At 40.4% G+C, this 20,788-nt stretch overlaps 1 protein-coding gene across 7 annotated transcripts in view; it reads right to left on the bottom strand.

The window, feature by feature from the left end:
* nfixb (nuclear factor I/Xb) overlaps positions 1 to 20,788 on the bottom strand; it is a 151,869-nt gene that overhangs the window by 112,751 nt on the left and 18,330 nt on the right. For 3 of the 7 annotated variants that reach the window (XM_074696809.1, XM_074696808.1, XM_074696813.1), the window contains one exon: positions 19,764 to 19,799. The exons of the other annotated variants lie outside the window; for them this stretch is intronic. In XM_074696809.1, coding sequence (XP_074552910.1) covers positions 19,764 to 19,799 — 36 coding nt within the window. The remainder of the gene's footprint in view (positions 1 to 19,763; positions 19,800 to 20,788) is intronic. 7 annotated transcript variants of the gene reach the window in all.

Genomic DNA, 20,788 nt, shown 5'->3' with positions numbered 1-20,788 from the left:
GGTGTCACTCTCTGTCCTATCACACACACATACAAACATTTAAAAAAATGTTTTCCCTCCACTCCGAGCTGATTGCAGATGTCTAGAAAGAATTTGCCTTTGGATGAAGGAACCGCCCTGCGCCTCACTACCCTGTATGTGTCTGTGTGTGTGTGTCAGCACGTGAGCGGTTGGCCATGCCCGGGCAGGCCGACTTAGAGCCACAACAGCCTTGACTGAGTGTTTTCTCACTGTGCCAGCCAACTGATGACTGCTGCTCACCCTGCTGCCAGAGCAGACCAAGCAATGGTGAAACTTCTGACGAGACCAAGACATTTCGCCTTATCTTTGTTGTTTGAAAGTGACAATTTCAGCCCATAGAAAAATAAAACCTGTCCAGTTTTGCAGTATTATTAACCAAGATCCAAATATTAGTACTGCCAAAGTGGCAGGTAGAGGAGATAAAAAGTTATGGACAGGTTTTGGCAGCATTTTGCAGGTGTTAATTTTTCTACCAGGTAAAACCCTGGCCTGTAATTGGAACACAGTAAGCTTGGCCTGCACAAAAGAAATGTGTTTAGCAAATCAATTCTGTTTCATCCTGCATACCTCTTATGGTTGGATAGGAGGTGATGCATTTTTGATGAACCTGTCAGTGACACTTTATCATACCAAAAGTGAGATATCACATCATCATAACTGCCAGATCACCATGGCTCGTCCTTTATACCATACAGTCTTTGATCTACTCCATGAGGTCCACATGCATCACAGAGAATCACAAGTGCATTGATTTATCAACAGGCTCAAAGCAGACGGATGTAACCTCCCACCCCCCCATTGGAAAGATCCCTTCGCATTTGGTATTAGGATTTCAACACAGCCTGAAATGAAAGGGATCTTCAGGTTCATGTGTTAACTTGCCACTTTACAAAGCTGTAGGGCTTTGCTTCTTTTTTTCAAAGACATGAGTGTGAAAATGCTAAAGTCGGCCTTTTCACACACGGCTGGAAGAAGAAACAACCCGAGTGTTTTTTCAAACCCGGAGACAAGCAGCGCACTCGAGCAGAACGTCAGTGTTTGTCGCTTGTTTAGAGGTAAAACCTGACTGCAAACAGGGCTGGAGTGACTAAAAACAGCCTCTGTATTTTACCTGCATTAATACTTAGGGTCTGTGTTTGGGAAACTAACTTCTGTAAAGTTAGAGCTTTGTGCATTAATATGGAGGAAGGGTTCATACCTGACTCAGATGGGAGAAGACTGAACCACAACATGAGCGCTTTAAAAGTCCTTTTTTTCTTTTTTCTTTTTTTTTTTTTAAATGGTAATCATTAAAAGTCCTCACAAACTGAGACTAATCTTTATTTCTAAATTTTTGTTTTGGTAGAAGAACTCGGTGTACGATAGTTTTCTTCACTTTATGTTCTTCTCTGTCCTACATCCTAAAATCAAACTTGACCTTGGTATCTTTAAAAATAGGGCTGGAGTTGCCTGTCTCTGTGATTCCAGGACCCAAATTGACTCAACTTCATTTCCCATTCACCTCAATTGTATCACTTGATATATGGATATTTCTCTTACAATCAAGGGTGTGTTTGGAATACTTTTCTTGGGGGGAGGGCAAGTAAGGACACAGACTAGAAGGCTGGCACACTGGAATTAAACTTTTTTTATAGATTGAAATAAAAACAGTAGGTTGTGGTATGACTAACTGAACTATTTGCCGCAAATGATACACATGGTATGGTGTAGGCAGGTAGGGTGGCCAACTAGATTTCAGGGGTAGCCCGTGCCACCTGCAGCTACCCCGGTTACCATGTCCCTGTTTACAATACCAATTTTTAATTGTTAACCAGGATTACTATTAGAACAAGAAAAACACTCAGAGAGCGCAGACCTATGCCAAGCATACTGCCATTGTCACGTAACACTTTTGTCCTACTTTAATGTTATACTCCCTTTCAGCAGACTGTCTGCTACAATTTGGTGTTAGTTGCAGGTTTGTACGATAATTTGTTACCTGACAGTGTTTAAAATTATGATGACCTAGTACATATTTCATATTCTGGATCTTGGTATCCAGACTATCCCCAGGATCTGGATCCTACTTTTACATCTGTCAGAAATTATGGTGACCTTGTCTTGTATTCTTTTGCAAAGCAATCCGACCATTTATGGTGGAGTTATACACAGATACGGTGAAAACGGCCCTATCTCACAATGATAAAGAATCCTTTGAAAAAATCCTGGATCCAGACGGTGATCAGGATCACCTCCAAAATTTATTCAGTTATTCCTTATCCCATTTTGAACATTTCCTGAAAATTTCATCAAGATCGGTCCGTTACTTTTACTATAGACAAACACTCCCAAAAACATAACCTCCTTGGCAGAGGTAATAATTAAGGTTTAAATTGAGGTATTACACTGAGAAATATTTCTGAGAGACTTACACTTTATTTTTACCATGCTGACACTTTAAGGTACAAGCCTTTGACATGGCCAGATCTCTTTAGCAAAAAAATGAGGGGCCACCCACAGGAGATGGAATATTCTGAAAGACTGATCTTGAGATTTTATGAATCAATATCTGAGCAGCACGTTGAACATGGGCTGTTGCCTCATAGCAAGAAGGTTTGCATGCTGTCTTGTCCATGCATGCGTTTTCTCCGTCTTCCTCCCACAGCCCAAAAACATGCTTGCCAGGTTGAATGGTCACTCAAAACTGTCCGTAGGTGTGGGTGTGTGTGTGTGTGTGTGTGTGTACATGTATGATTAACTATCTCTACATGTTAGCCATGTGATTGGTTGGCAGTCTGTCCAGGGTGTACCCTGCTTCTCTCCCAGTGACAGCTGGGAAAGACTCCAGCCCACCTTGATCAGTAAAAAGCAGCGTAAAGATAACGAAAAAAAAAAAAGAATTGGGAATTCATTTTTGAAAATAATGTGACAAAGTTGGCTTTTTTTAAGGGTTGGAGACAGGAGAGTTTTAATATCAATGAAAACATCAAAATAAATTGAATATCCTATCTGGTTGTAGCTTTTAAAAGAATATCTGTTGCAGGGAACAGCAGTACCTCGTAAACAGTCACAATAATCACCCTAAAAGCCTGACATTAAATTGGTTATCAACATTTGTGGTTGCAGTGAGTTTGGACTGGTTTCACTCTTTGTGGTCATAATGACTGCGGGTGGCTGGCCAACACTCTATATACAGTGCGTATAGATGCAGGGCCAGAAATAACAAGCCCACGCTAAATAATCGTCCCTTTCACTCTCGACTACCATGACATCACCACAACCACAACCGGCAGGAGGGGAACAGCAGTGATGTGGCTCTGACACACACACACACACACACTCACACACACTCACACAGAAAAAAAGCCACTAGCTGTCTCTCATCACTTGTCTTCAGGCCTGTATTTATCTCTATGTCCTGTGCAAATTGTAAACGGTTAAAGAAAACGTCTGTATGTGACATCAAGCTAAATCAACAGTGTCCTCGACCCCCCTTAGAAGCTCAAAGCAAAACAGTGCAGACGTTAAACTGGTGAGTCAGAAACTTCTTGATTTGCTGATTCCACACGATATAAACTCTGAGACAAATGTGCAGAGACAGTCCTGGAGCAGGCCGAGACAGAGAAAGGAGAGCCCAGGAAAGTGAAGCCCACCACTAATGCAGTACTGAACGCTTTGCAATCAGACAAATAAAGGGACAATCTACCACACAATCAAACGAGAGATTTAGCCTGCTCTCCTGCCAACATCGAGGGACCTCCTCTTTCTGAACAAGGGATGTACTATAGACTGCACCCCCCATCCCTCTTTCTCTCCCTCTTTCTCTCTGTGTTTCTCTCCAGTCTTCCCTCTCTGCCAGTCTGAAAGGCCTGATGCCAACCTTTTCCACCATTGGGCAAGCTGCCCTGCCCTTTATGCAAATGCTCTGCCGCAATCCCTACCCCCACCATCTCACCCAGCACGTCTGTGCACTCCCCCACCTCCTGCTTCTATATATTCCTTATTACTATTAATTTCCCAACTTCCTGTTTAGATAATACGAGTAACTTGCCGCTGTTTTAAGGGACAAATCAAACCCTGATGATGATCTGACATTGTGCTTGCAGAGCTCTCAAGTGCAGCTCATCGATCTGTGCTTTGTTTGGTGCCCTCTGTGGCCACAGAGCTCCAACAGAAACAAATACTCATCTGAAGAGTGGCCTTTAGTGCCTGTACAAGCCCTCATAAAGACGGAAAACTCTGGTTATCTCCTATGTATCTTGTAATTTATGTTTTGAGCATTTTCATCTTGAAAATATGGGGGAAAAAATGCAGCACAATCGGAAGTTAAACAAGCAATGAGTATAATAGCCTCTCTGGGAAGCACACTCAAACTGCTAGCAGCACCCAACTCTGAATATGGAAACAAAAATGAAACAGAGAATAAGACAAAGGGGAGGGTAGTAGGGAAACAAAAGGTAGGAAGATAAAAATGGGGAGTGACTTCCTTGCAAATAGTCTCTCCTAGTTACATAAGATTAACAGTCTTAAAAAAAATCTGACACACATTTAGAGATGGTTGCTTTCTTTATCTGGCAGGGATAAATGAGAGGGACAAAATAAATGACTTTGATGCTGTAAAGATAAGATTTGTAAATAAAAATGTGCTGACAAAATAACAGATAAGCCATCTTTCAGAGCTGTGGATAAGATAAAGTTAAGCATTATAGGAGGTTGATAATGAGATTTTAAGCTGGGAATAAAGGGGTTAACAATGTGTCTAAAGAGACAGCCAATCATGGCAGCTAGTGACAGGCAGGTTTCACAAGTTGGCACAGGGGGTTGAATAAACAGAAGAGGTTGGTAATCATGGAGAGAGGCAGCAACAAAAGACAAAAGAGTTCATGAATGCAAAAAAAATCAGGAGAAGTGAAGTTTTGGTGGAAAATAAATCTGATGTTTTCACAGTGAACATGGAGGCCAGACGTGTGTGTGAGGACAGTGATGGGTTAACAAAACGGGGCCACAGGCTGAAGGAAGAGCCCTGCTAATGCTGTTAAAGCAGAGCTTCCGCTTCTGCCGTAGGGCGAGTGTCGAGCCGCACAAACAAGGCACAGCGTCCACACAGGCTGGACGACGCTCGGGCCCACACACACCACAGGAAAAGAGGTCAGCCTAAGGAAAACACTACTCCACCAGAGTGTGTCTCTCTCTTTTACACACACATACACACACATGCATAACTGTCTCCTTATATGCCCTGGCTGCAGCGGGACATGTGGCGTGTTACACTTCCACTTGTAAGTGTGAAACAGACTGAACAAAAAGCGTCCACAAAGTCAACGTAAGTACTGGAAATGAGAGAACAAAAATGCAAACACACTCTGTTCAGTGATACAATGTTTTCTTGCTGTATTGTCATGAGCAGTTCTCTCCTTGCAACTCAAATCTCCATCTCAGCAGCAACAAATGGAATTTACTTATTTCCAGATAAACAAACAAAGACGTCTAAACCCTAACAGTCTAGACCAACAACGCAGCACCGCAACAATCTCCAAATATAAACTTCGAGCTTTATTTCCCAAGCCTCCACACAATGGCTGCTCTAATCTTCCTGAAAGAGGACAGACAAATAAACAAAGCCAAACAGGTTGGTTAAGGCAGAATTAAAACTTTAACACTCTCTGGGTGGGTTTTGAGAATGCCACTGACACACACGTGCTTTAAAACACACAGACACACACACAAACACAATTCTCTGTCATTTTCACTGGTATAAGTTTTCAAAACGCTACATTGTACCAGTTAGTGACATCGGGCCGTGGTGGCTGATGTAAGGTTAAGGAGGGTGAGGCAGAAATAAAACAAAGGACAAACACAGAGCAATAAAAGCTTCATTCAAAGAGGCATCTGAGATGATTATGAAATGTTTGAAGTAACCTCATGGCATTTTATTCTGGTTTGCCGCAATGTTGCACCATGAATCAAAACTGAAGTTTCATGTCACATGTTTTAATTCTAACGTGTAGTTGCATGAAATCAAATACAAGTCACCACTAGTCTCTTGTTTGAGCACTGAGTTGAGCATTGTTTGAGGTTGGGTGTAAATATATCTGGGTAAATGCATTCAAAAAAATTTTGTCTTAAATTTCAAGTCCCAAAGTTCCTGAAAGTTATGAATGTTAAATTAAATAAATATATAATGAAAATAATAATAATAATAATAATAATAATAATAATAATAATAATAATAATAATAATAATAATAATAATAATTTAACTACCTACTATTATTACTATTTTAATAATACTGTAAAAATTATCAGCAGCATCATTCACACCGTCATCCACAAAAACACTGTAAATCCCCCTGTTCTGTATTTATTACTGGATACAAATCCATTTGCCTTCCATAATATTCCTCATTCAGACTATGACTGACACCATGCCACAGCCACCCTATTTTAATAATTGCATGCAAATTTTATTTCTAAACTATGCAAATGATTAACAGCTGTTGTTACATTATCCCAGCCTGTTAATACAAACACATACTCGTATTGGTCTGTAGTAGTATGAAATGTGATAATCATCTTTTTGAATTCATAAGAACTTGGTCCTCTTGGTGTGGATCAAGTGAAGCCTGTGTACCACCGGTCAACTTTATAAACCTATAATTAGTCGTATTGTTAATATTATTGTCAAGTTGCCAATTGAAACCACATCTTTAGTCCCCCAAAATCCACAAAACTCTGGAAGTCATAATTACAGAGAACATACCATTTAAGTTAAGTACCTTTTTGTAACATTGACTGTATTGCTGGGCACTTCGGTGTCTACCTATTTGGCATTTTGACAACTGCCAGTAAAAAAACTATAACTAGACACTGGCTACTTGCTCGATCCCCTATGATAGAGGAGTGGGAGGATATAGTTAATGAAATATAACGATAAAAAAAGCCTTCTCACGTCTTTTACAGATGGATAAATTTAAGTAATTGTGGTCAAGATGAACGTTTGTCACAGCCAAAATTCCCAGAATTGGAAAACCAACAGATACTTTATTGTTGATGTTGTTATCCCCATGCATGCATGTGTATGTGTATTGATGTATTGTATGTTTATCAAGCATAAGATCTTTGTTTTCCATCTCTTGGGCCCTCCGTTTTATAAACATCAAAAACATGTTGAACTGTCGCCCTACATATTATAGAAAATACACACCCCCTTTAAAGACTATGCAGTTTAAATTGGGCAATCCAAATCACAACAACATACAACACGTACAGTCACATTAATTCTCACAATACACTTACTGACAAAAACAAGTACACATCCCATCGAAGTTATATGAAAACCAAGTTTTTTTTTGCTGCACACAGATTTAAATTATGTTTATTCACTTGTTTAAAAAGGTCCTCGCGTAGCAGGCTACTTATTCAACTCTATGACCCTAGACTTTGCTGCAGGTCATTCCCCACTCTCTGCTTTTCCTGTCTCTTTATTCTTATCCTATTAAACAGAGGCAAAAATTATTATTATTAATAATAATAATAATAATAATAATAATAATAATTACACATTTTTCAAAAACACTCAAAGGCAGTGCAGCAAGTTTAAAGACAACATACAGAACAATAGATTAATTAAATTCAGGAGTGGAAATCATAAAATACATGTGATAGCAATCATACATTAAAATCAGTTTTTAAGGGGTGGGTTTTAATAAGTGGACAGGTGTGGGCAGTTACCCATGTTTAGTGGAAAGGTGTTCCAGAGAGTGGGGGAGGTGACAGAGGAAGCCCTGTCCCCCCAGGTGCAGTGCTTGGTGTCAGGTAGTGTGGAGAGGAGGTGGGCTCCAGAAGATGAGGTTAGGAGAGAAGGTGTCAAGGTGGAGCAGGCCAGTGAGATAAGAAGGGGTCTGGTTATAGAAAATTAAACTAACCCAAAAATAACTTTACAAATACAAAAATTAAATATTTGCAATTAACATGTCTTATAATTCTACCTACAAAGTTAAACCATCTAACATGAAAATTCAAAAGTTTAAAGTTAGACTCTGAGCTTGCTGTGTCAGACATGGGGCACAATAGTTGTGTTTAACTTCAGGGAGGCAACTAAACTATAAATCACCCAACACCAGGTGAAATCTCAGCCCATTGATTTACAATCCAAAAATGACAGGGTCAAAATGACCCAATCTGGATAAGTACAGCAATCTACTTTGAATGTCTATCCACTTAGAAAGGATTAAAGGTCAAATCTGAACTGGTTTAATCCAACATTGGGTGAAACATAGCAGAATTTTCAAATAAAAATATAAAAGATATGCATCTTTATTTAAAAATTCAGCTTTGTTTTATATATATATATATATATATATATATATATATATATATATATATATATATATATATATATATATATATATATATATATTAGAGCTTCATGTGCAGCAAAGGACAGTTTGTAATACTACACTCTTACACTGTTTTTACAACATAACTCAACTTTTATTTGCTTTTTCACCCTCAGCTGAGATAATTATAGGGATAATAAAATGTTTCGATGCAAAGACAAACACATATCAGGAAAGGTATCGGGGTATATTAGCATAATTAGCTTCCATCCTGGTGAACCCATCACAGCAAAAAATAAAACACGTGTGTGATGTGTGACTGTGTGTGTGTGTATGTTTGTGTATGTGTATGTGTGTGTGTGTGTGTGTGTGTGTGTGTGTGTGTGTGTGTGTGTGTGTGTGTGTGTGTGTGTGCGCGTGTGTGTGTGTGTGTGTGTGTGTGTGTGTGTGTGTGTGTGTGCCTGTGCCTGTGCCTGTGCCTGTGCAGGGGAAGCAGGGAGGGAAATGAATGAGGTCTTTTCTTACAGAAGAGCCCAGATCAGAGCTCCTAACTATGGGATTTGGTGCTGTTGCCTTTCTCCCCCGGGAGGGAGTAATTAGTTTAGGGAGGACAACCGCCGCATTGTTTTAACAGAGGAGGGATTGTGCAGGCCAAAGTCCCACCAGCAACATGCTTCCCTCACAACAAAAATGCCAAACGGATTCTGCGGCGCTCGGACACACAACCACGCACACAGACACACATGTAGAGAGACAGAAACTTTATAAGGTGGGAGGGGGGTTTCCTCTGTTAAATTCTATACACACACACACACACACACACACACACACACACATGGACACACACACACTCACAGTAACCTGGCTTTTCATGCACTATAAGCTTTGGTTCTGTGTGTGTATCCTATGAAATGTCAAACACAGTCCAATAGTGTCAGATGTCCTCTTGTGTTGTTGCATTTGTGGGACTCTGGCTCTTTGTGGGACTCCTTTCTCCTGTATCCAGAGGCTTGGCAATACACACCACTCCTAACTAGTATAATATGGTTATGATGCATTTGCGTTTCTTCCAATCCCTTAGGAAATTCAATACGCCTATATCGTCTGTTTTAATCACAGTCTGCTTCCAAGGAAAGTAAAAGGAGAACACAAACAGCCACAGCCATAAAGAGGCTTTCCCAAATATACTTCAAGTCTGTTTAAATACATCCTCTGCTGATTGATAGAGAGTAAATCAAACAAATCGTGCTGCGAGGAAAAAGAGAAGGACGTAGAGCGCTCCCCAGCCCAGTTACAATACACAGACTATGGCCTCTTTCATACCGTCCCATTCCTCTCTCCTGACACTTCTGTTTCTCTGTGGGCTGAATTTCTTTAATCTCCCTGTGTTTCTCAAAGAAAGTAACTCCTTCAAGTATTAAAAAAATAAACCATAATATGCACCTCTGCAAACCCGCTCACACCATCCCTATTCACTAGGGATAGACCGATTATCGGCCGGGCCGATTATCGGGGCCGATATTTGGCATTTTACGGCATATCAGCATCGGCCTATTTTTTAATCCGTCGACCGATAAGAAACAAATTTAAAACTGCGTTGTTGCTGCTCTGATGCAGCCGCTCCGCACTGTCCCACCCACAGTACCATCTGATTGGTTACAAGCAGAGCCGTGGCTTGGGTAACAGCCAATCAGCAGTGCAGTTTTTACAGTTGTTGCAGTTGCATTGAAATTTTGGAAAACTTTATTTACTGTAGAAAACTTAAGCTATTTTTTCATGTTTTCATTTGACTTTAAAAAACATGAATTGAAAACATTGAATGCAGTTAAGTGTTGGAGTTTGTACCATTCAAAGTTTTGACACCAATATTTTCACTTAGACTGTAAATTAATATCGGCTTTAAGTATCGGGTATCGGCCTCCTTGACTACAAATAACTGGTATCGGCCCTGACAAGTCCATATAGGTCTATCTCTACCATTCACGTTCATCATAAATCTCCACAGTCTGGCTGCAATACATGGTCAATTTGTGGTCCCTGTATGAGCCCGAGCTCTAGCTTGGGTAAGCCTCTTTATTCAGGTGTGCAGATGGAGTTAGAAAAATTAAACCAGGAAAGTTATAGTTATAGTAAATTAAAGAAAGTTATATGAAATTATATGTGATAAAATCAACAAGGCCTACAGAAGTTTTTCTTCACCTTAGATTGCAGCAGGTGTGTGTGTACTCCAGATGATGACCATAATGAGCTCAGTTTGAGTTTCACAACCTTTGCTCAAGACGTCAAAGAGCCTGACAGCGGTTTGACACGTCACAACAGTCTGCTGCTTTTGGGGTTTGTTTCCTCCAAAGTGGAGAGAGCCACAAAAGAGGAGCGACGCCACACACTGTTTCTACATTCGGCAACCGTATCACTACAATGGCTCCTTGACTAGACGTAAACCAAGACGTTCTAATAAGAGGAGAGAGAGGAGGGTCGACTTCAGCATGAAAGCAAATTTGGAAACATTAAAAGCACTAAGGATTGTCTCGCTCCACGGACTTGCTGGGGTAATGCTAAATCTGGCCCATCTGTGTTTTATATTTCAGCAGTGACATGAAATCCTCATCCTGCGACAAATTTTCCAGTCAAATATACAACTTTCCATGTAACACACACTAATCCTGCAGCTATTTCTCTGAGCCTAAACAGAGCAGAAAGTTTATATCTGCAGCTGTAGCTTGGGAGAGTTACAGGCTAGCTGGACGAAAAGGAGAAGCCACAGAGTTGTGTTTGAGCCTAACCTTGGAGTGCTCTTATCAATGTTTCTTTTATTTCAACAGGAGTCTTTTTGACTCTTATTTTTCTTGAAGGGCTGAAAATGCTTTCATTTGCAAGTCACAAGAAGCTGAGAGTGCACGCTGAGCACACACACAGACACTACCACACAAACAGAGTCAGTTAATAACACACAAACTCCCGCCCTCCAGCTCTGTTTACTCGCAGCTGCCAGGCCTCCTCAGAGTTCATCTGAGGTAAAGATATGTTATATTATGCAACCGAGTATAGATTTTCCACCCTTGGCCTTGTGCCAGCTTCCTGCTCCAAAGAGCAACATCTCGCGCTTTGTTCCCTCGGGTGACAGCTACTCCTTGCCGGACGGCATGGCTGCGTTAGATACATGGACAGAAACAGAGAAGGAAAGGGGAGGTATAATGTAACCAGTCGAGCAGACATAAGGAAGGAAAAGCATACAGCTTTGTTAAATCATAATATTTTAAGTAGGGGATTCTGAAAATCATCCGTCTTTATCGACGCTACTTCTTTTTCCCAGGATCTTGAAATCAGGTCACAACTGTTTTCATTACTGTTTGACTTGCGGGTTCATAAGCCTCCAAGCATCAACGCTCCTCCACCCACCCCCAAGACAGGAAAAGGTTTTCTCTCCAACATTAACCCAATAAGTGCCTATTAGGCTCCATTACTATTAAAGCAGTAGAGAGGTAGAAAGCAGATTTAACAGGTAGATGCTTAGCTTTAGTCATAGATATAATCATAACCAGGTTTATAATCTTATTCACTCAGCAGCCCATGTGGATAACCCTCCTGCTTGGTCTTTTATCCTCAGAGCTGGATCTCCACTGAGTCTTTCTCTAAAAATGTCGTTGCTGCTTCGAAGTAAAGTAACGTGGCCTGATGCTGAAACAATGCCTCAGGAAATTGAGGTACAATCAACAAGCCAATCAATGCCTCTTTATCCCTCCTCTACTTTAAGAAAAGCCAAAGAAGTGGTGAAAAGATAATGAGCACCGTGACATCAGCACAGTGATGTCATCCCTCGACATCTGAACAATACCCCGGCAACACCGCCACATCCCAATTAACTGTGGCCTCACGAAGTCTGCGTCCTTTGTTTCCAAATGGATGTAATTGCCTCTGCAAGCTTCACCAGGTGTGCAGACATGTTTGTTTAGCCGGTGATAAAGGAGTGGATGGATGGATGGTTGATGGAGAGAACGCAGGAGGAGGGCTGAATGTGTCTTATGCCGGCTGTCTGTATCAGTGAATCACATGCCCTGAGGAGTGCTTTAGCATTGGCCACTGAACATGCAGAGGGTTGAGGAAAAGCTCTAATAATGTGAAATATCATAAACTGCACTTAGGTTTTGTGTGCCAACACAGCTAATTAGCAAGCTAGCCAAGAAGTCTGAGCAGATAGCCTAGCCAAAAGTGGTGACTAAATGATTGAATGGATGATAAAAAGTAATGGAGTCATGTTGAATAATGAGGCAGAGTCTTGATAAAAAAAAAAAAGAAAAGTATCATGAAGCTGCATTTCAATCCATTTGTGTAAAAGGTTAACTATTGATAGAGCTTATATTAAAAAAGTTCATTATAAAGGAGCTTCAAAAAAGATGTTATGCACATGGATAATATAAAGGTTCAGTTTTAAAAAAGCATTTTTTAATGGAAATTGTCTATGTAGAATATTTAAATGCATGATTTCAACTCTTTATTCTTCACTACAGTTGTGATTTGGGTCACGGTTGCTAAGCAAAAGAAAAAAATTATATTATTTTGACTTTTATCTCACAAATTACAAATTGAATTAAAAATTGTTCAGTTGTGAAAGCAGTTTTAATTAAAAATTGAAATTAAAAAAAGATGAAGTGCATAAAAAATGAGCTAAAACAAAAAGTTAAAAAATTTATAACTGTTTGCCGATATTGTTCTACAGTTTAATGAGCGAAATAGGAACGTTGTAACTATCAAAGTCCTTTGCTTTTCACAAAGTTTGCCATTTACATTCATAGACATGTGCAATATAACCAAAAATGCCACATTTTGTCCCCAAAGCTGTGAACAAAAAGTTAAAAATGTTACCTTTGCAGCATTATTCAGTGACATATCATTACAAAACTTAACCCCATTTGGCAACACATGAAAGTATCCTTAATAGCTCTTACTTACGTCAACTCCCTGAGCCAAATATAGAAATTTGCAGTTGACACCCAACACCTGCAACAGTCAGCAGTGACTTTAGCAGATGAGGCTAGAGCAGATGAGTGTAAATAGCCAAACACTTAAAGTATGGGTATTCCTAGTTTGAAAAGTTTTGTAACCTTTCATCCAAATTCAATCCCGATAAAGCCCAAAGAGTTAAATAACAATCCAACAAACTCGGATTGACTCTTGTTATTAATTCTTTTTATATGCCTTATTAAATGCACATGATAGAGTTAGAAAGATGTTTTGGATCACTGGCTAAAAACATCCCAAAAATACACTGCTGCCCATGAAATTTAATATATCATCCACTTTTGAGCATCCTCATGTTTTGTTTTGTTTTTTGCTTTTTTTTGCATGTCACATGATAATTTTAGTATTGAATAATTTTACCAAATTAAATTTTGAGCAGGCTACTTTAGTTAAAAAGTTAGCAAACTAGAATAAAAACAATACATTAACACTGATTTAACCCTACTCCAAAGAAACACATTCGGTTCATGACAGATGGGGTCAGCAATGGGGCTCATCATACATCACATGATCACACTCTGCTGTAATGCATCCATACTGGAGTGTGAGCTTATTCTTAAAGAATGCACACCTGTGCTGTTTGTGATTAAGTATGTGCAGGTGTGTTATGGTATAACAGAATATGGCGTGTATACGGAGTCATGCCTGCAGTAAAACAGGCGTGCTCTGAATGTAAAGACAGTGTGTTTGTGAATGAACAGAGCAAATGTAGCTGCAGCTCCTGTCCTATTCACAAGTTGATAATATGTATGCATCATGTTTGTGTGAATGCCTGCATCTGTCATTTCGCTTTTTTTTAATGCATGTCTGTGAGTGAGTGAAACGGTAAGTTAGCCTAAGGGAGCTTATGAAGAGAAGGCTGCAGTCAAACACAGAGACAGAGAGTGACACGGTGCTCAGATTTCATCCAGATTAATCTGGAAGCTTTGTAATGAGGGGTCTACTGTATATATTTAGCCAGCACAGCGAGATGTGGGTCAGACAGACAGGCAGGACGGGCCAAACAACATGCCCAGATTGCCCACACTGAAGTGACCTTGAGTGGGCTGTCAATGCTCCGCAACAACAACTCTCTATCTGTATCTGTTGACCTGTGTCGGACTGATCGAGGGGTTTGCACGCTCCTTGTTTCACCCCGGTCACAAGCTTGAGCCGTTGAGGTCTTCTGCACAGATAATGGGAATGCAATACAGCACCGTTTGTCTTCATGGAAACATTACTTGGTGATTAAAAAAACAGAGAGTGAAAAACTGTCGATGTTCGCTCTGCATGTTGACTCTGGCTTTGGTTCAAATTTATTCAATGCAAGAACAAAGCACCTTCAGAAACACTTCTCAGTCTGTCGTCTGCAGCTCTAGAGAGGAACAAAACTTACCAAACACTGCTAAATGTACAATCGATTAATCACTTTAAAACCTGCATGGTGACTTTATTGACTGAAATCATTCACAGTGTGACAGTCGACGCTACTGGCTCCATGCTAAAACTTCAGCAAAATAAAGAATTGTCTGCAATCAATAACTATCAGGTAGTAGATGATATCCAGTTTTCCTCTTATTCTGGAAGTTCCCCTTCACTCAAACATGTGTTCTGCCTATTCCCGGAGGTGCACGATGATAAACGTGCAGGAATCATTTATCCGCTGCAGTTGCTCTCAGTTTAAGGTGTGTACCTGGGAGCATGATTTTTAAAATCAAGATGACTCACAGGTCAAAGTTCAACATCAGCAGCTTGAAAGAGAAAAGCCGATGTTCTCGGAAAGACTTGAACATCAGCTGCTAACTTCTTTCCCCAAACAGAATCTTAAGATTTCTCTTCAGACTATTTTATAAGGGATCTTTGAATCCCTCGAATCACGCTACTTTGCAGTTCAAAGGCATATCTCTCGAAGCCCACTCTGCAAGTTAGCAAGGCGTGACGGCAGTGGTGGCTAAAATTTTACCATCACACTGATACTCTTGGAGATACAAGATCTCCTCAAAACAAGTCAAAGCCCAGGAGGGAGAGGAAGGAGGGAGAGTTAAGAAAGAAATATGTGCGTATGCCTCATGGTGTGTCTGTGTAAACGTTGGGTGCCACACCCTCTCTCAGAAAAACTAGATATCTTTCTCTCTGTGTCTCATTCTTTTGCACACACAGACAGCAATTGTGTGACACCACAAACACCTTATCCTCAATTGCCCCGTCAGATTGGTTGTCACAGCGCTCTAAATTCCTGCATAATAGTGGCAGTGTTATTTAGATTTATGACTCAAAACCTGAGAGAAAAGAGAGGCTGATGTCTAAAGCTAAGCCATGACAAAGCTCTCAAATTCTCTCCCATGCATCCCTGCTTTTTTCCTTTCCCTGCTCTCATATTGTGCACTAAGTATTTTTATGTTCCTCTGTATATTCTAGCTCACTTATGTAATTTAGCACCAATGTGTGTGTGTTCAGTAGCTATGGCAACAGCACAACATATCGCCGACCACAGAAGCAGGCTGAGGCCGCAGGCACTGCCGGGGTTGTGCCAAAGACTAATCCATGCCAGAGGTGACATGAGCGAAGGAAAAGTGAGGCGGGTGGAGACAACATGACACACACATGCAAAATCACACACACACACACACACACACACACACACACACATAAGCAGTCAGAGACACCCCAGAGTATTACTCTGTCCTCGTCTTCCTTTCAGAACACAAGCACACACACTGGATATCCTCCCATTTTTTTTCTTGGCGGGAGCCTCCCATGGCAGCAGCAGTAGGAATCCATTCTCCACGGATGCTGGGACAGCTGTGCTGATATTGAATGAGACGCAGTTGGTTCTGCCTCTCCCTGCATGCAGCGCGAGATAAAAACTACATGCTACTTAATTCAAATCTATAGTGCACCCATGCCAAAATGCGCCCAGCTCATCTTGTCTTTGTCTTTGCCACCAAAGAGACAGCTCTGGATTTTATTTGAGAAAATTGCTGTAAATTTGCTCCTGCTGACGCACGGTGGCCCCCAGTCAGCCGCTGACAATGGATGCAGAGAACGTACAGCCCTGACAGACGTTTGCCACTGGTACCTATGTGAAGTAAACACAAACATGCAACCTAGTTTGAACCTGCATCAAGTATTAAATCTTCTCATTTGAAGCTTTGAATTTCATTAGATGGAGGTTCAATGTCACGTCCGCTGCAGGCTGAGATGAGGGATTGGGTATCAATGAGAAACAAGCCTATCATGATAACCCCTCCAATATAAAACAGCTTCTTCAGCCAAAACAGTAGCCTTCACAGCTGTAATAAAAGGTATGGCTTATGATAGCAAATACTATAAGATAAGATGTGAAGAGGTGAGCTGAGAGGGAAAGACTTAGCAGAGATAACATGAAGTGACTCTAGGTCAAACTTGAGAAATTACACTGAACGCAAAAAGCTCTTTCAATATTGAAGAATGAAACAAATGCAAATAAAAATAAATTGCTCATGTATTTAAGATGCCTACCACTGTATGATATACATAGTCTCTGTGACATCACCCGTTTGTTTTTGAGGCAGAGTTTTAAAGCAGGGGCATTGACGTTTGAGTTAAGAGGAGGAGAAAGAGGGGAGAATTTTTCCTCTGTAGCTACAAGGTGCCCATCTGTCAGTCAAGTCGTAAGTTTTGTATCTTTAAAATAATGAGTTATTAAAAAAATAACCTCCTGAACAGTGTGCCAGTAGAGGAATAAAATATTACGACCCAAGACGTTTGAAGCAGGCAGGAGCTTGACGATCAGGGTGGCTAAGGCTACCCCTAGAATCTGGTTGGCCACCCCAGCCATCAATCAGTTTGTGTCAGTTTTTATATATATATATATATATATATATATATATATATATATATATATATATATATATATATATATATATATATATATATATATATATATATATATATATGTGTATGTATACATATAAATTTTCACTGTGCCACCCCCCACCGTTGCCCATTGAAAACAATTCTAGACACGCCCCTGGATGCAGGCTGTAAACATGTTTTATGTTTTTTTGATTTTGGGAGTATCTGCTTTCCAGTGTTCCTGCAGCCAGCCTCAAGCATAAACTAAAAGAAATTGCAGTTTTAAGCCATTCACCATTGGCTTAAAGTTTTACACCAGGGTTCACCAAAGGAATCCCATCAATACCCATACTAAAAAATCCAATCTGTACAGTAGAAGCAAACACTTAAATTGCCTTGCACAAAATTTTTTTTGTCCATCTCTGTAGATGGACATTTGATGATGTTAAGGCAGTAAATGTTTCTTTATTTGACAAAATTAATGGTGTGCCTTGCTTAACCACAAGCTGGCACATTGTAGCTGTTAGCCAGGAGGCTACAGGCCCAACACTGCAGCTTTGTGTGTCGATGGACAGTTAGGTTGAGTAAAATCATATCAGTGACTTGCATAAAAAAGTATGAAGTACTTTTAAGGTGTTAAATGATAATAATGTTCGATTTAACAGCTGTTTGAGGAGTATAAAGTATTGGTCGTAACTCAAGTGTTGGTATCATCTGTTTGAAAAAAAAGAAAATATTGGTATCAGAAGATCTCTTTTGGTGGCGCCAATGAGTGAGGCCAAAAATATCAACTTAAATGAACCAAACTGTGGCGAAACGTATTTACAAGGCTTGTATTTTTTTAACATTAGACTGGCCTGCAACTAGCCCAAAGTGATGAATAAGTAATAGGAACATGATGTCCCAAGCAAGAGTCTGGCATCATGACCTCCTGGTGTCTTGTGATGAGGGGAAAAGATCTGCACAAAACAGTCACACAGCCAATCAGAGACTCCAGTTTCAACCCCAAACTCCCTGCCTCTCTCCTTTATACATGCCCACACACACATGTACACACACACACAACTCAGTTACCAGAGAGCACAATAGGTCAGCCTCTCCTGTCAATCAAATGTACTATGAGTTCATTCGTCTGTCTGCGGGCCAGCAGCAGAGTGCTTTACTGGCTGCGGGGTCACTTTTCCTACACAAGTTAAACTTCTTTTGGCTTTTTGGCACCACTGATTCAAACTCAGGGTTGTATATATAGAATTTAGATGATTAAACTTGTGTGCAGCTGAACCAGAACCCACAGCACTAGCATAATTCAATCTGAGAAATGTAATACAGGTTATAAGGCCAGTCCTTGAAATGTGATTTTGGTGCTTGGTTTTAAGAGCAGAGCAGCACTTCATTTAAAAGGATAAAGGTGAGACACGAAGTGGCATCCAGGCTAATTCATTGATAACCACTCATGAGCTTAATCTGCATGAAGACATGATGGCACCAAGGATTTCGGTGTATGCTTTGTGTGCTGACTGGTCATATCTATTCAGTCTTTTATTTTGAAAGTCCAATAATTTCTGTTTATTCAGACTGTGGTTCCATCAGTTTTTAATCCTCTGAACAGCTGTTCCAAGTCATTCTGCAGGCCTTGAGAAGAGACACAGAGAAAGCATAGGAGGGAGAGGGGGAGGAGGGGGTCTTGGGATGACCTCACCAAGTATGTGTGAACGTGAAGTTAACGCTAAAAAGGCTCTGATATTGATTACATTCGTTTAATCAGATTTTCATATTAAAACAAACGAGCTCATGCTGTCTCCATCTAAATATGACTTTGATGTTTTCATTGAAAACACTGCTCTCTGATAACGGCTGCTGATGACGTAGGAAAAACATCATACATCCTCTTGGAGCAACATACTATAGCGCTGATAAGGGGAAATTGCTGTGCACGCTTCAGACCGTGAGGACACAGCAATAAGTCACGTGCGCTGAGACGGTGACCTCAAACAGAGGTGACTTCAAGCTGCAAGACCGACAGATAGAGGGATACTACTTACTTTCATAATGTTTTATACTTATAGAGTGTACGGTAGTCGACTTATGCACCTTCTGCTGCACGAGTGTGACACACTTTTATTAAAGCAAAGATACAAAAAAGTATGCAGAAAGTCACAGTGAAGCAAATGCATAAGTTTACATTTATTTATCCTAGAAATAATTCAAATATCAAGCTCAGAGGTGATATCTGTAATTTAACCTGTCTCTATTTTCTATTTTCACACTGCTCGGAGCTGTTGCAGCTTCTTGTACTCCTTGACGCTTGGCCTACCTACTTCATTACAAGCAAAAAAAAAGTTCCTCATAGTCAGACAACTTGGGGGAAAAAGATCAACAAAACACACAAAGTACAGTGAAAAAAATAATCATGCAGTGTGTGCGCAAAATATTAAGTGTTCTCCCGCCTGTCCTGAGCGCGGGCCTGGAATAAATTCCTTCTGCAGGTCAGCGTGGAGTGTAAGGAAAATAAAAATAAAAATCTCATGATGGAATATGTCAAACACAGACACCTAATGCGGAATATAAAGAGGGACTGAACAGGACTTACCACTAAGGCATTGTTTAGAAGGTGAGTAGGGTAATACTTTAGTGTGCAGAGGGTGTTAGGAGAGCAGGGGTCAGCGTCCAGGCGGGCACAGAGGGGAGGGGGCAGAGGGAAGGAATAAGTTAAAACGTCGCACCAAACAGAGTTGAAAACATATCGAGCTGCATAATAACACATTTGTAAAGGCAAATAACTGAAGAAGTGTTTTCTTTTTTTTTTCAAAGTGCAGGTTTCTGCAGCGTCACCGTGGCCTGAGTGGAGCGGGCACCTCAGAGGGAAACACATCGAGAGAAGCGGACTCAAAGAGTAGAAATAAAACAAGTGTAAAATACAGGTTAAGTGAAGAATGTGCAGTTAAAAGATAAGAATATATTTTAAGGATGATGGGGAAATAAAAAATGTGGGAAAAAGATGTTTCTAATTCTCTCTGCAAAGGTATTCAGGATTTTTTTGTGAATAAAAAATGACAAATATCTGGTCCTGCTGTAGATAGGAAAGATAATAACCCACTTCACGTCGCACTCACACACTCACACTCACACTCACACTCACACACGCCTTGAAATCTTCTCCTTCTCCTCCAGGCACACTGCTTCTCTCCAGCTTTTTTTTCTTTCTTTTTTTTATATCACTGTTAATAATTCATTTGATTGTTTACAATTGTTGCCATATCCGAGGTCCAAGCTTGAATTTTCAATTATTAACAGCAATTAAATAAACAAAATATGCATTTCCGTCTGCAGACTACGAGCTGCGAGGGAATGCTGTGTGAGTGTGTGACAGAGTGTGTGTATGTGTGTGTGTGTGTGTGTGTGTGTGTGTGTGTGTGTGTGTGTGTGTGTGTGTGTGTGAGCTTGCTGGAGCTGTTCGCATGGAGAGGGAAGTTGTTTCTTCTCTGCACAACAAACATAAGATTCTTAAAAAATGACAAGAATCAGTGTGAGGAGCTGCAGCCGCTGACTGACACACTGCATGTTTAAATAATGTGCAACATGTGCAGCACATTGCACTGCATGAGCCTCTGTGGA

Source organism: Halichoeres trimaculatus, unplaced genomic scaffold, assembly GCF_033239565.1.
Source record: "Halichoeres trimaculatus isolate MK-OKI-2021-1 unplaced genomic scaffold, fHalTri1.1 fHalTri1_scaffold_20, whole genome shotgun sequence".
In the NCBI taxonomy this organism is placed as follows: domain Eukaryota; kingdom Metazoa; phylum Chordata; class Actinopteri; order Labriformes; family Labridae; genus Halichoeres; species Halichoeres trimaculatus.
This window is presented reverse-complemented; position numbering and strand designations above follow the sequence as displayed.